Consider the following 13,953-nt stretch of genomic DNA (forward strand, 5'->3'; position numbering starts at 1 on the left):
AGGCGTTCAGGTTAAAAGAGGATGGGGGAAAAACCCTACAATGAAGTGTGCTGCATTAATTAAGCTGCCATGGGTTAAGCAGTCACTGTATAACCCCACAGTCCCACTCCTTACTCCGCTCTTACAGGTTATGGTTTAAAAATAGCTGAGATGGGTCAAAAAAAGACTTTCCAAGACATCAGAACTTAAGAAATCATGACAAAAGCAAGGTAAACAGCTAGCAGTGAACCCCTGGTGTGAAAAAATAAATTATTCACAGTAAATTCACTAGCAAAATCCAGATTGTTCCACCCACATCTATGAGGCAGGAAGTCTCAGAAGTGGACATTAGGAATGAACAGGGATAGGGAAAAATAATTTCTGTCCCAGCCCACCGTGTTAACAACATACTGAAGATTAACAGCATTTTGATTTCTTTGAGGTTTCTCCTCTCTCTCTCTCTGATATTCCAATTCACAAGAGACCCCAACCTTAAGAAGACATTTGAGATTCATACACTTAAAAAGAGCCCCAACTTGAAAGCTGACCCATGTCACAGTGTTTATCTTCCAGATTTCCACAAGCTATTTTTAATCTGTTTTCAGGAGCATGAAAGCAGGGAACATACAGAAACCTCCTGACTAACTACGTAACCCAATACACACAAGATGCCAAGGTCCACAATTTGGCACTACTTTCAAGTCAGGTCAACAGTTAGGCCCAAGCAAGCAGACAGAATCCCTGACTCAAAGGAGACTAGCAGATACCTCAAAGCAGTTCCTACTAGAGGGGTTGCAATGCTTTCAAGTTGTGTCACTGCATGATTCCACTCCTCCATGCCCTTCCTTATTTCAGGGAATGCTTAGAATTCACACCAACCAACTGCATATGGATACTGATGTTAATAGTTACTGGACAGCAAACTGAAATACCAAGCATCACAGCCCTACGGAACTAGCTTTCATTTAACTTATGCAGAGTCCAGGACATTCCTGACCCCTTCCTGGGGAGGATGGAAGGTAATAGTCAAACAAGCTCCAGAAGGAAAATGCTTTAAGTTACAACCAGATCGAGCTAGTGTGACAAAATGAGGCTCAGAACACTAGCCAGTATCTGCTGAGTTATGAGCCAATTTGTTTCATTGAAGTTTGTCTACCCAGGGAAGACCAGCCTGTGGCTTCACCCACGTGGCCTCCTTGCTCTTTTCTGAGCCCTTCGTTGCACATCTGGACAGGGATGTATCAAGCTGGAAGTGAAAGAAAGAGTTCAGTGTGTTGAGTAGGCTAGACCAGCGTTTCTCAAACTGGGGTCCGCGAGGGTACTCCAGGAGGTCCGCAGGCCCTGCAGATCAACTCCTCCTCCTCCCTTCCCAGTGCCTCCTGCATGCTGGGGAACAACTGTTCCCGGCGTGCAGGAGGCACTGGGAGGGAGGGGGAGGAATCATGTTCGGGGCCACTGACCCCACTGATCAACTCCTCCCCCTCCCTCCGAGTGTGCAGGAGGTGCTGGGAGGGATGGGGGGAGGGGGACACTTGTGGGAGGGGGCAGAAAGAAGCAGGGAAAAGGAGGGGCAAGGGTGGAGTGGGAGCAGGAAGAGGTGGGGTGGGGCTTTGGGGGATGGAGTGGAGCGGGGATGGGACCTGGGACTGAGCAGCAGGCTTGGGGGTCCGTGGCAAACATTTTAAATCAAAATGGGGGTCCTCAGGTTACTAAAGTTTGAGAACCACTGCACTAGACCAAAGAAGTGATCTCCAGGTCTGAACCAGGTTGATGATGAACCACAGAGCTAGGGGAGTGCATGTGTCATAAAGAAACGTATCTAACCCACAAAGTTAATTTCTCATCTAACACCAGGAGCTGGGTATAGCTTCCTAACTTAAAGATTACCATGGCCCAGATTGAAGAGTGAGCTCAGCAGCCAACAGCACCCACTGAGGACATTGGGGAATCTCACCCGTCCTAGGAATAACAGGAGCTGCTGGGCACTTTGGAACTCCATCCCTAAGTGTCGCTGCAGGTGTTGCACTGAGTGCTGGAAATACTTGGCTGTACTTCAGCCAGCCCGTAAAGAGACTACATCTGAGCAAGAAGGTAGGTCAGACTCAACGCCAGTTCATAGTCCATGGCCCCTTTGCTTACAACTGTCAGTCTTTGTGTTGGCTAGTGCCAACTGTGATGTGGACATCAGTGCATTAGGATTGGAATTGAGACTTCCCCAATTTACAACACAGGCTAAACAGCTGACACATGGTAACTATTTTTATTTAATACACAGCTGAGCTGGATTTGACCCAGCAGCATAGTAGTGACAGAGTTGATCACCTAATCCTTTGAAGTACAACAGGGAGGTTAAACCTTTTGGGTTTTTCTTTGTCCCCCATATCCCAAAAATTGGTAACAATGCTAAAACTGACACCATAAAGGAGAAGATTACAGGTAATTTGGCATAGAGAGTCTCTTCTCTATGTAGGCCATTAGACAGGCATTATACAATAATGGGCCAGGAGTAGCATGGGGACTACAGGTTTGGCGGTTGGGAGCAACTCAACTTTTCAGAGATTTTCCCCACAGATAAATCTGAAAAAAGCTTTCTGGAGAAAGTGCTGGTGTGGCTATGTTTAAAGTGAAAGATGGCAACAACATTATGCATGCTCTTTGTTACAGCGCCCACACTGATAAGGCAATGCTCAGCTCCTTACCAGATCACGCTGGTCCTCCTGCACTAGATCCATCTTGTGCACTAGGCAGAAGATCTTGGCATCAGGAGAGTTCTGCAGGATAGCCTCCAGACACGACTGGTAGTAGTGCATGTCCTTCTCCAACTCGCGACTCTCCACGTCGAAGACGTAGATCAGGACTTCCACATTGCGGAAGATGTTGTCCCGCTGGCTGGTGAAGTAGTTCTCCATGAAGGTGTCTTGTCTGAAAAGGGGCATAGCAGCAAGGCAAAGGGACTCCAGTTAGATCAATCAGACCAGCGTGGTTTACCCATATGTCTGCATTGCTAAGAAAGTCTATTATGTATGAGGACTAAGCTATCAATACAGCAACTGTAGAGACTGAAGTCCTCTCCTTAGCCACAGAACAGGTACAGCATGGGCGGTGTAAGCTTACTCTTCCAAATGAGCCTCATCCCTGCCCCACTTGAGTATATCAACTTTTTACAGGAAACCAAGTCCATTCATCAGAAGGCTGTTCAGCCTTTATGCCTTTCCCATCTCTGCTGAGGGTCAATGACAGGGCTTCTTCTATAGACAGCTACCCACCAGGAATGATAGTACCACCCCCAATTCATTTAACAAAAACCAATGGTCCAACACTACCACTTTGGTCCAATCTGAAGCATTGACCCCAAAACAAAAGGTTCTGTAATCCATTTCCAACAATAATTTCTGCAGCCCTAGAGGTAGCTCATCCATGTTGCAAGGCTCAGAGACATTGTCTTGACAGGAGAAAGAGGCAGTGAGGGAAGGGAGAGGCAGTCTACTCCCCCTGTCCCATGGAGAGGTTACTTTGGGCTCCATGATTATCAAGTCAGCCCCCTTCACCCAGCCCCCATGTCTGAGTTTATAATGTGGGGTTTATTAATTATATGGTACCATCTACAGTTCTAAGCGCCTTCATCAACAGTTCACTTGATACACAGAAAGCATTCCCACCCCACTGTAGCTAAAAGGACAGCCTCCTAACGTATCACACCACCATCCTAGTTGCCACAGCCACCTCCATGGGTTTCACAAGCAAAAGAACAGACACCTACCCTCCACAGTCCCACAGGTTCAGCACCAGATTTCCCAAAAATCGAACATGGGAGTGCTCCACATCAACTGGAAAGAGACAAGAGAAGTCTAGTAACTGTACCACATGTACGTGAAACACAGAACAACTGAAAAGGGGGACTACTGGGAAGTTACCATCCAACACAGTTGAAAACCTGATTCATGGTGACTATTTAAAGCCCAGAGCTGTAAGCGTGGAATTCCAGCTACTCAGCTTTACTAGGTATATTCTGCCATGGATGAATATAGAATCATAGAAATGTAGGGCTGGAAGGGACCTCATGATGTCATTAAGTCCAGCCCCCTGTGCTGTGGCAGGACTAAGTAAACATAGACCATCCCTGATAGGTGTTTGTCCAACATGCTTTTAAAAACTTCCAGTTATGGGATCTCCTTTGGAAACCTATTCCAGAGCTTAACTACCCTTATATTTAGAAACTTTTTCCTAATATCTAACCTAAATCTCCCTTGCTGCAGATTAAGACTCCATGTCCTACCTTCAATAGATATGGAGTATTGCAGAATCATCCATGCAGAGGTCTTTCTGCTAAGACCACTGAGCCCCACTCTCTAGCAAGCAGTTTATTACTGCCCCAAATCATCTTGTTGGCATAGAGAAGTCAGGTTTTCTCTGGAGGGTTCATCAGCCACTCTGAACACTTCTTTGTGAGCAGGCAGGGTCAGTGGAAAAGCATTAGTTTGCAAACTCTATTTGCATCAACATTTAGTCACCTTCTGGCCCACAGCTTAAAGGGGAAGGATCATTCCACCTCACCTACATCCGAGGTACTTTGGCTCAGATTTTCAGCCAGGACCCTCATGGAGGGGCCCAGCAGACATAGGAGACACTCTTATTACTCCATCCACAGAGGAAAGGTGAGAGTCTCAGTGGATAACTGCCTTGCATCTCTGTGCAGATGGTCTTAAATGTTAACCCGAGTTCAAGAGCAGATGCTTTAGGAGTCAATAAGAGACCAAGCTCTTACTTGTGGCGCCAAGGCGCCGTGTGTCTCTGGCGATGTAGTTTGCAAAGATAATGGATCTCATGCTGGTTTTTCCAGACCCACTTTTACCCATCAACAGCACCTGGTAAGGAAAGGCAAGAGAGAAGAGTTAAACCACAATGAATGCTGGCTTCTCCATGGCTCTTTAATGGCTAAATACTAATGGTGTAAAGACAAAAGGCTTCAGTAGCCCCATGCACAGAGGATTTGACTTGTGCATATTGTGATTTGGCCCTCTCAGAAAAGGCTATCAAACAAAAGCCTGAATGACTGGATGACATGTGTTCTTAATTCCTTGATATTCATGGTCAATAAACCAGCATTACACACTATAAAACTCTGTCACTTTACATGCTTTCCATTTACTCAACACACAAACGGACTACTCCTCTTCTCCTTGGCTTTTGCTTTCTTCCTTTCCCACAGTCAGATCACACTGTGGGAGCTGCATACCCGGTCCCTAGTATTGATTGTATAGTTGCCTAAAATCCAGATGAAAAGTAACTGTGCTTCTTGAAGCTTACTCATGCTCCTCATCTTGACCCCATACCAATAAAAAACCATCACAACGCATGAATGTGTCACAGAGAAAGTCAACCCGAGCTCATTTCTGCTAGATACATCGAGAAGGCACTCTGCAGAGTTCACAGCTGGATTTCAGACATTCAGTGAAGAGCTAAATTTATTTTTGAAGTAATTTTTAATCTTTCACTTCCCCAGCCTCCACACATGTTCTCCAAACACACTGGCACTTAAGATGAAAGCTTGCTCTTCCTGATTCATCAGAAGCACAAGGATTTGATGAGCCAAAAACAAACATTTTAAAAAAAAAAAAAAAACCCCAAAAAATAAACCACTTGACCAGACATGAACACTTGACCATTCAATGTCCTCCCCTCACCACAATGCTTATGTTTTGTACTGTCTACATCACAATACAAGAATCAGATTCTCCTCCCTGACTGTGAAATGAAATTCAAGTCCGGCTTTTAGATGTGAACATACTGGAAGGCAGAAAGAAGTTTAAAAGCAGATGAGCCAGTATAATTTGACTACCCAATACTGCTACGCAGGAGGCACAGATGCAATCCCAATCTCTTGCTTCTCAGGTCAGCAGGCCATGAAAGAGCAGGAGACATTGTGATTAGGTTTTTGCTTTTTTTGGGGGGGTGGGGGGGAAATCATTTGAATGGCTCAATAGCAACCCTAAATGATTTGATAGCAGCAGGGATTGGCTCACACTATCAAAAGAATCAGTAGCCAAGTTCCAGTCCCAAAACAAAGTTCTGCCTTTGGCAACACCTCTGAAATCCTATTATAGACAACAGGGTTTAAAAAAAAAAAGATGCAACTCTAGGCTGAAGCTGTCCTACAGAATCTTTGACTGGCAATGGAGTATAAGTCAGCAAGACACCCGCTTGATTCTCAGATCCCAGAGCTTACAGATCTCAGAGCATGGTTTACAACTAGAAAACAAATCTCAGACTTAACCAATTGACATGGAATCCCACTTTGCCATTTTAGTCACTTTTTATAGGCTAACTAGTTCCCTTCCAAAGGCAGCTCACCACACAGTTAAGGCACAAACTAGTTGAAATGCTCCCACAGCATAACCGAGTTCAGGATAACAGGCTTTGGTGGACTTTGCAGCAGAAGAATGGCAACATACTCTTCTTCAAAGAGGCAGACAGGCCCTGTAATGCATCTCAGACTCTTTGAAGCTAACCCCCAAGTATAGTGTTTTCTGGTGATTGCATATAAAAGGCCAAAAGGAGAGATATCTGATCTCATTTCACAACAAAATTGGTGAAGAAACGTCTGTATGAGCGTCAGCCTGTTGTAATAATTAGACATAGCGCTATCCAATTTAAAATAGACTCTAAATTCAAAAGTGTGAGATTTCACCACCAATCCCTCCGGTGGCTTTTCAAAGGGACTAGACCCCAATATGTGGGTGAAGAAGAGAAATCTGATCCAAGTAAAACATACAAGAGTAATCACATTCTTTAGTTAGCAATCTTAGGCATTTCTAATACAGTTATCACTGTAATATCTACACTCCTAATTCTGAGTAGAGGAGCTATATTTCCATCATTGACTCCCAATCACTATCCAATACAACCAAACTTCCCTCTCCACTTGAACCCCTCAATGCAAATATAACCTTCCAAAGTACATTCCTCTGACAGAGCTCAGGAGTGTTTAATTACATACATATGAACTAGAGTATAACACATTTTCTCCCCTTAACACTAAATTTTTGCCTGAGTATTTGCCATGAGTGAGGTGTATTCAATTAGTGATTACTGTGGTGGGTTTTACTCTGCACAAGCCCAGCTGCTCTGATTATCAAAATATTTGATAAATACTCATTTTCAAGTCCAATCATGTTAACTGAAGGACACAGCAGCCATCACTACCACAGGATGCAAAAGGGTCTTTGAATATTAATGGTCACTTGACAATCATGAAGATCATATCATGAGACTAGCACAAGCACTCACACCAGAAGGTATCTGATGAGCACTTTGGGATCTCAAAGGTATTTTTATAGGTTCAAAGGGGAACTTGATCAGTATTTGCCAATGTAGGCAGCAAAGAAGTAGAGGGTGTGTAATCCAATTCTTACCTTTTTCTTCATGGCTGTGCTTGGCATCACCCACCTACAGATTTAAGACAAAGACAAGCATCCTTGTTACACTGCTGTACTTTCCTCTGCTCCAGTTAACAACTTCATCCCAACCCGGATAACAGAGCCAGCTACAGAAGGCACTTTACAACTTTTGTCCCAGGCAAAAGAGCTGAAGGGATCTTTAGGAAAAACATCCTATCATAAAGAGATCCTTAAAACGCCCATGCTTACAAGTCTCTTAGTTATGTATTAAAATAAGAGTTAAAATAGACATAAGCAAGATAAATCCAGTGTGTGGTGGAAAGTAACCCTACAACACTGCCGGACACCCTCCACAAGCACGTCAAACTCCTAATACACACACACACACACACACACACTCTCTCTCCATTCCCCTACAGCACTGTCAATTAGCAACACTTCTATTCCCACATATAAATTAACCCCCACATTACTGTTCCACATATTACCCAATCTCTAAACCCCAACAGTAAGTAGCTCCAGCCAAACACACAAACCACCATGACATATTCCATTCACCATTAGCCACTCATGTACACACTAACCCCAAGACAAACTGGTCACATGCTCCCACACATCCTAATATCCCCTTATCCTCTAACCACCCCAAAAACTGACATTACACCCTAAGCAAATTAATCTTTAGCCCTATACTACCCCCCTAGTTACACCCTAAAGTGTTCCACCCACCCAAGTTATTACACAGCCATTCACATACTGCACCCTGCCCATGCTAACTCCTGCTTAATGTCAGTGATCCTGCTCTACCCCATGTCTTTTAAACCCAGTTACTCATACCCCCAGTGAGATCACGACCCCAACCACACTGACCCCCTCCTAGTCACTACATCCCCACAGCAATCCCAATATCCCATACTCTACTCCCTTGCTCCCACTCCCCCTACGTCTGCGCCCCCATACCTCGCTCTCCCCCCACACCTTGTTCCCCCTCCCCCAGACCCCGCTGCCCCCCACATCTTGCTTCCCACCGCGCCTGTCTCCCCCACACCTCTCTCTCTCCCTACATCCCCTTCCCCCATACTCTGCTGCCCCCCCGGCCCCGTTACCTCTGGCTCTGAGCGCGGCGCCTCCTGGGCCGACCCCGCGGTGGGGCGGGGGGTCCCTGCTCTGCGCCCCAGGCCGCGTTCTTGCCGAGCGGTGGCTGTGCGAGCGCAGCGGGGCGGGGGGGTTTCTCCCGGCCCGCACCCAGCGGGGGGTCCTGGGGGCAGGGCTTGGTGCGCAGACAGAGCCAATCCCCCCGCTAGTCCCCGAGGCCTCGGCCTTGCCTAAGCCAGCCGCCTGGCGGGGTCTCCCCTCCTTCGGATGCGGCCCCCGGGACACCCCCTGCGCCCCTGGCTCACGAGACTCAGGAGTAGGCTGCCTCCGCCGGTCACGTGAACAGCCACCCAGCCCTCTCCTCCCCCGCCCGTCAGGTGACTGAAGGCGGAAGGGCGAGAACTACAGCAGGGCCGCGAAGGGTGGGGGAAGCCAGAGCGGCCATCTTGCGTGGGGGCAAATTGCCCATAAGTGAGGCATTGCTTCAGTACCAGGCATGATCAGTGGCGGGGGGGAGCACCAAGCCCGCTGATGTCAATAGGTGTCATGGGTACTCAGCACCTTGCAAGACTGGGCTCAAGTGTACGATTGCAGAGAGCCTGGGGTGGTAGGGACTCGGGCCTTGTCTGCATGGCTGGGGCACCCGTGGTATACAGTGTGTAGGATGCAGACTCGAGACCCATCTATATGACTGTGTATGTGGTGCAGATTGGGCCCCATATGTTTGATTGGGGCATATCTGGGGTGTGGCATATGCAGTGCATATCGTGTCCTGTGTGTATGATGGATGCATATATGGGGTGCAGTATCAGGTCACATGTATGATTAGCATGTATCGGTTGTAGCTGATAGGGTACAGGATTGGGCCCCATGGGAATGACTGGAACATGCATGAAATAAATAGCGCATGGAGTGAAGGACTGGACACTGTGTGTAGATTGGTGCATGTACCAGGTGCTGTATGATCAGTTATCAGGGGTATGGTTGGTGCATTTGTGGGGGCATAGTGTGTGATGTGCAGGATCCAGTTCCACATATTCATGACTGACACCTACTTAGCGTGTAGTAGAAGCAAGCCCCACGCATATGCTTGGCACATGTACAAAGTGCAGAATTAGGCTCAGAGTGTAGGATTTACACATACATGGGACATCAGGCCTCAGGTGTAGGATCATTGGGGGAAGGGGGGAGAATTGCAGAATCAGGCCCCAAGTATACATATTAGAGATGGGCCTTAGGTGCAAAGTTTGGATCCAAATTTTCCCAAGATTTTGTTTGGATACAGGATTTGTCTCGGCCATTAAACAGACATTTCCAAACATCAGCATCATTTGGGGGTGTTTGGCTCCAAGATTTTGATTCGGCCCATGATAGAGACTGGACCAGTCCAGTTGCAAAATTTGGATCCAAGTTTATGGGTGTCTCAATCCAGGACTTTAGTTCACACCCAACCTGGGAGCATATTTATTATTCCCTCCAGTACTGCAGATAATACAATGTAACCTATGGCTGGGGTGAGTACAGGTCTATGTAAAGCCATGCTTGTTATAAGCCCATGTGGGCAGGTCTAGATGGTGTGCATTAGGGCAAATCAAGCTGGTTAGACATGGCTTGTGCATACACAGTGCAGGAATGTTGCAGGTTTGCAATTACCAAAGACTCAGTATTATTCAATTTTTCCCCATCTGATCAGAGGACAGTTTTACCTCGGGTGATATGATTAGTCCTAATGCCTATTGCTACTATAAGGGAGTGCTACAGTCATATTATAGGCTTGTTTGCTAGAGCCAAAGGCAAGTAGAAATGGACTTAACAGATCAATTACAGTGTAAGCAAGACAAATGAAACAGCAAAGTACAACTATAAGAGAGGTAGATACAATAACTTCTCAACGCCTCCCATATGGTCTAGCGGTTAGGATTCCTGGTTTTCACCCAGGCGGCCCGGGTTCGACTCCCGGTATGGGAAGTTTCACTTTTTCCCCACATAAATTACATAGTTTCCAAAATTATATTTAATCGGGTACAGTAACCCCCCCCACCAAACAAATACTCAGCTCTTTAAAGGGCGAACCACGGTGCTTTAAGCAAATAAAACCCGCGCAACATGGGCTTGGAAACAAGGCGCAAAACGGAGACGCTGGCGGCATGTGGCCACTAGATGGCGCTGATGCGTCGGTCCATGCAGGGGTGCATAGCCCGAGCCACCCAAGGGACCTTCTGGAGCAGAGCGGGGCAAAGGCTGTGTTACAGATCCCTGATGTTTCTTATTTGCTAGAATAGGAAGGGACTCTTCAGAGCTCTGACTTTGCAACCTGAGATGCATGTAATACCAAATACCTTCGCTGATTTCCTCTTAGTACCGGTGGGTTTGGGATAAATGATTTTAGTTTATTTGGCAAACTGCCTATACTGGATTTAAGGAATCCAGCTCAGGTAGATTTGAGTTGCTTCCACCCTTCTTGGTACAGCTCCCCCCGGAGGGATATTGGAACTTTTCCCAACTTTTCCACAGCTGCAAAAATCTATCCCAGGTTGAGGTGCTGCATCTGGAAATGCTGGCTGCTTTCACCTGACCTCTGGCACAGATCATGTTTGGAAGCAGAAATAGTTTATCAGCCCTGTCTTCTTTGGATCCATGCAGAACCTGCATTATAGCTTTTTGCAGTAGTGCCCAGGAGGAACCAAGGTCATGGAAGAGAACCTCGTTGTGCTAGGCGCTGTACAGATACAGAACCAAAAGGCGCCCTCCCCCAACGGCTTAGAATCCATAGTAAAATACATACATAAATAAAAAGGAAAACTAATCTTGGCCATCCGCGGGGCAGATGTTCTTCCGAGATGTGAACACTGCTCTATTGCCTGAGCTCCTGCATCACTGACAATGGAGAGAGAGCATTTTGGCCCTTTATATTTCTTGACTTTTAAATGCAACAATACTTAGCACTTGTTTACATTTTTTGAGTGCTTTAACACTTAAGTCTGGTCTATACACAGTTTTTGTACTGATTTATCTGTGTAGGCAGGGGGTGTGATTTTATACCACGAGAGTTATATTAGTACAACCCCTAGATAGATACAGTTAGACTGACAGACAGGTGTGTGATACTGTAAATATATGGTAACGAGCCCTGGTCCGTACACAGTTTTTGTACCTACTTAATTATTTCAATTAAGGGTAGGATTTTCTACCAAAACAGTTCATCATTATAACCAGTCTACCAGGTCTACCCTAGGAGAGTTTTGCCAACATAGCTATGCTGCTTTGCCACACCAGCAGAGGGCTCCTAGTGTGGACACAACTTGTATTGGCAAAACTGCACTTTTGGTCATATAGCTTATTCCAGACCACTCTAGCAAAATGAATAATACCAGTAAAAGCGCCATTTTACCAGTATAACTGCATCTCCACTAGGGCTGCTGCTGGCACAGCTATGTCGGACACAAATCACACCACTGACTGACAGAGCTATGCCAGCAAAGCTAGTAATGTAGGCCTGGCCCTAGTGTGGCAGCTGGTATACTGCTATAAAGGTATTTAATACAAATTTATGGAAAAAAGCTAGACTGGCATTAGCATCTTTATACCAGTATAACTGTGTCTACACTGCATGGTTGTACCACTTTAACTATACTGGTACCACTTTTGAGTGTAGCCATGTGTCACAGATCCACAGGATCAGTGCTCAGACTCATAGGCTGTAAAGTCAGTAGGGACCATCATGATCAGTCTGACCTCCTGCAATTGTAGGCCATAGAACTTCACCCACCCACTCCTGTAATAGACCCATAACCAAATCATGATTTAAAGACTTCAAGTTACAGAGAATCCCCCATTTACATTCGTTTAAACTTGCAACTGACCCATGCTGAATGCTGCAGAGGAAAGCTAAAAACCCCTAGCTGCCAATCTGACCTGGAGGAAAATTCCTTCTCAACCCCAAATATGGCAATCAGTTAGACCCTGAACATGTGGGCAAGACCCACCAGCCAGCCAGCCAGCCACCCAGGAAAGAATTCTCTATAGTAACTCAGAGCCATCCCCATCACCGAGGTCGTTGGTGCTATGGCCTCAGTTTTGGAACAGTCTCTAGGACAGGGGTGGGCAAACTTTTTGGCCCAAGGGCCACATCTGGGTGGGGAAATTGCATGCAGAGCCATGAATGTAGGGCTGGGGCGGAGGTTGGGGTGCAAGAGGGAGTGCAGGGTGTAGGAAGGGATGTGGTATGCAGGAAGGGGCTCAGGGCAGGGGGTTGGGACACAGGAGGAGTGCAGGGTGTACAAGGGGGCTCAGGGCAGGGGGTTGGGGTGCAGGAGGGGTGTGGCAGGGGGTTGAGGTGCAGGAGGGGTGCAGTAGGGGGCTCAGGGCAGGGGGTTGGGGTGCAGGACGGGTGCGGGGTGCAGGAGGGGTGCGGGCTCCACCCCGGCGCTGATTACCTGGAGCGGCTCCGGGGTGGCAGCGGCACACAGCGGGGCTAAGACAGGCTCCCTGCGGGCCCTGGCCCTGCGCCGCGCCACTCCTGGAAGCGGCCGGCACCGTGTCCTGTGGCCCCTGGGGGTGGGGGGGGGAAGGGGCAGAGGGCTCCAAGCGCTGCCCTCCCCTACGGGTACCTCCTCTGAAGCTCCCATTGGCTGCGGTTCCCCATTCCCAGCCAATGGGAGCTGCGGGGGGCGGTGCCTGGAGGCGAGGTCAGTGCATGGAGCCCTTTGCCCCCCATCCCTCAGGAGCCGCAGGGACGTGTAGAGCCGGCCCACAACATTTTGGCCCCTGAGGCAGGGATCTCAAATGATGCCTCCATGCCCCTTTGCTCGGGCCAAAACTTTGAAAAGTCTCAATTCTGCCTTCTTCCTGTTCTACTTCTCTCTTGGTACTGCTCTGCTACCTACCCCAATAAAGGAGAACTAACAACTTAAAACGCCTTGTTCAAAAATTTTAAGTAACACTTAACTTTCAAACGCCTGAACAGCAAATGTTACTTTTCTTGTCTGCATAGTAAACACTGGTATTTTTATCTGTTTGAATAATCAAAGTGGTGCTTTCTGTGCCTTCTTGGTTGCAAAGATTTGAACTGCTTCCTGAAGGTCCACAGTCTGGCCCAGCTCATGCTCTGTTGAGATGGTTGTAAGGCCGACCAGCCTCTCCTGTGTCATTGTGGAGCGTAGATGTGTTTTTATTAATGTCAGCTTGGAGAAGCTGCGTTCTCAACTGGCAACTGTTAAAGGAAGTGTTAGAAGTATGCGCAGAGCAACAAAAGCATTTGGAAAGAGGGTGGTCATCTTATTTGTGCACATATATTCCAGAACATCCTTTGGAGTTGATCCTGCTGAAATGTATCTTGAAAGGGCTTTCAGTTCATCACCTAAATCACTTGCATCAATATCGCGCATGTCATCATGTGTCAACACTGTCTCTATTGCCCTGCATTGCTGGTGTAGGTCTTCTTCAGGTATAGTGAGGAGTTTTGGAATATCATACAACATCC

The 13,953-nt window shown here is 47.0% G+C and overlaps 1 protein-coding gene and 1 non-coding gene across 5 annotated transcripts in view; one reads left to right on the top strand and one right to left on the bottom strand.

Annotated features, from left to right (window-relative positions):
- Positions 1-13,953, bottom strand: part of LOC101938583 (ras-related GTP-binding protein A) — a 36,081-nt gene that overhangs the window by 8,462 nt on the left and 13,666 nt on the right. Inside the window, exons 1-6 of one of the 4 annotated variants that reach the window (XM_008175080.4) lie at positions 8,483-8,847; positions 7,392-7,425; positions 4,745-4,844; positions 3,740-3,806; positions 2,679-2,901; positions 1,136-1,225 (exon numbers count right to left, since the gene is read on the bottom strand). In XM_008175080.4, the coding sequence (XP_008173302.1) occupies positions 1,136-1,225; positions 2,679-2,901; positions 3,740-3,806; positions 4,745-4,844; positions 7,392-7,418 (507 nt within the window). In that variant the 5' untranslated portion in view covers positions 7,419-7,425; positions 8,483-8,847. Of the gene's footprint in view, positions 1-1,135; positions 1,226-2,678; positions 2,902-3,739; positions 3,807-4,744; positions 4,845-7,391; positions 7,426-8,482; positions 8,848-13,953 lie in introns of those variants that run through there. The other 3 variants (XM_065556396.1, XM_005279156.5, XM_065556398.1) reach the window with 3 other exon arrangements.
- TRNAE-UUC (transfer RNA glutamic acid (anticodon UUC)) lies at positions 10,368-10,439 on the top strand. Its single transcript has one exon. It is a non-coding gene; the product is annotated as a tRNA-Glu (tRNA).

Source organism: Chrysemys picta, chromosome 9 (genome assembly GCF_011386835.1).
Source record: "Chrysemys picta bellii isolate R12L10 chromosome 9, ASM1138683v2, whole genome shotgun sequence".
In the NCBI taxonomy this organism is placed as follows: Eukaryota; Metazoa; Chordata; order Testudines; family Emydidae; genus Chrysemys; species Chrysemys picta.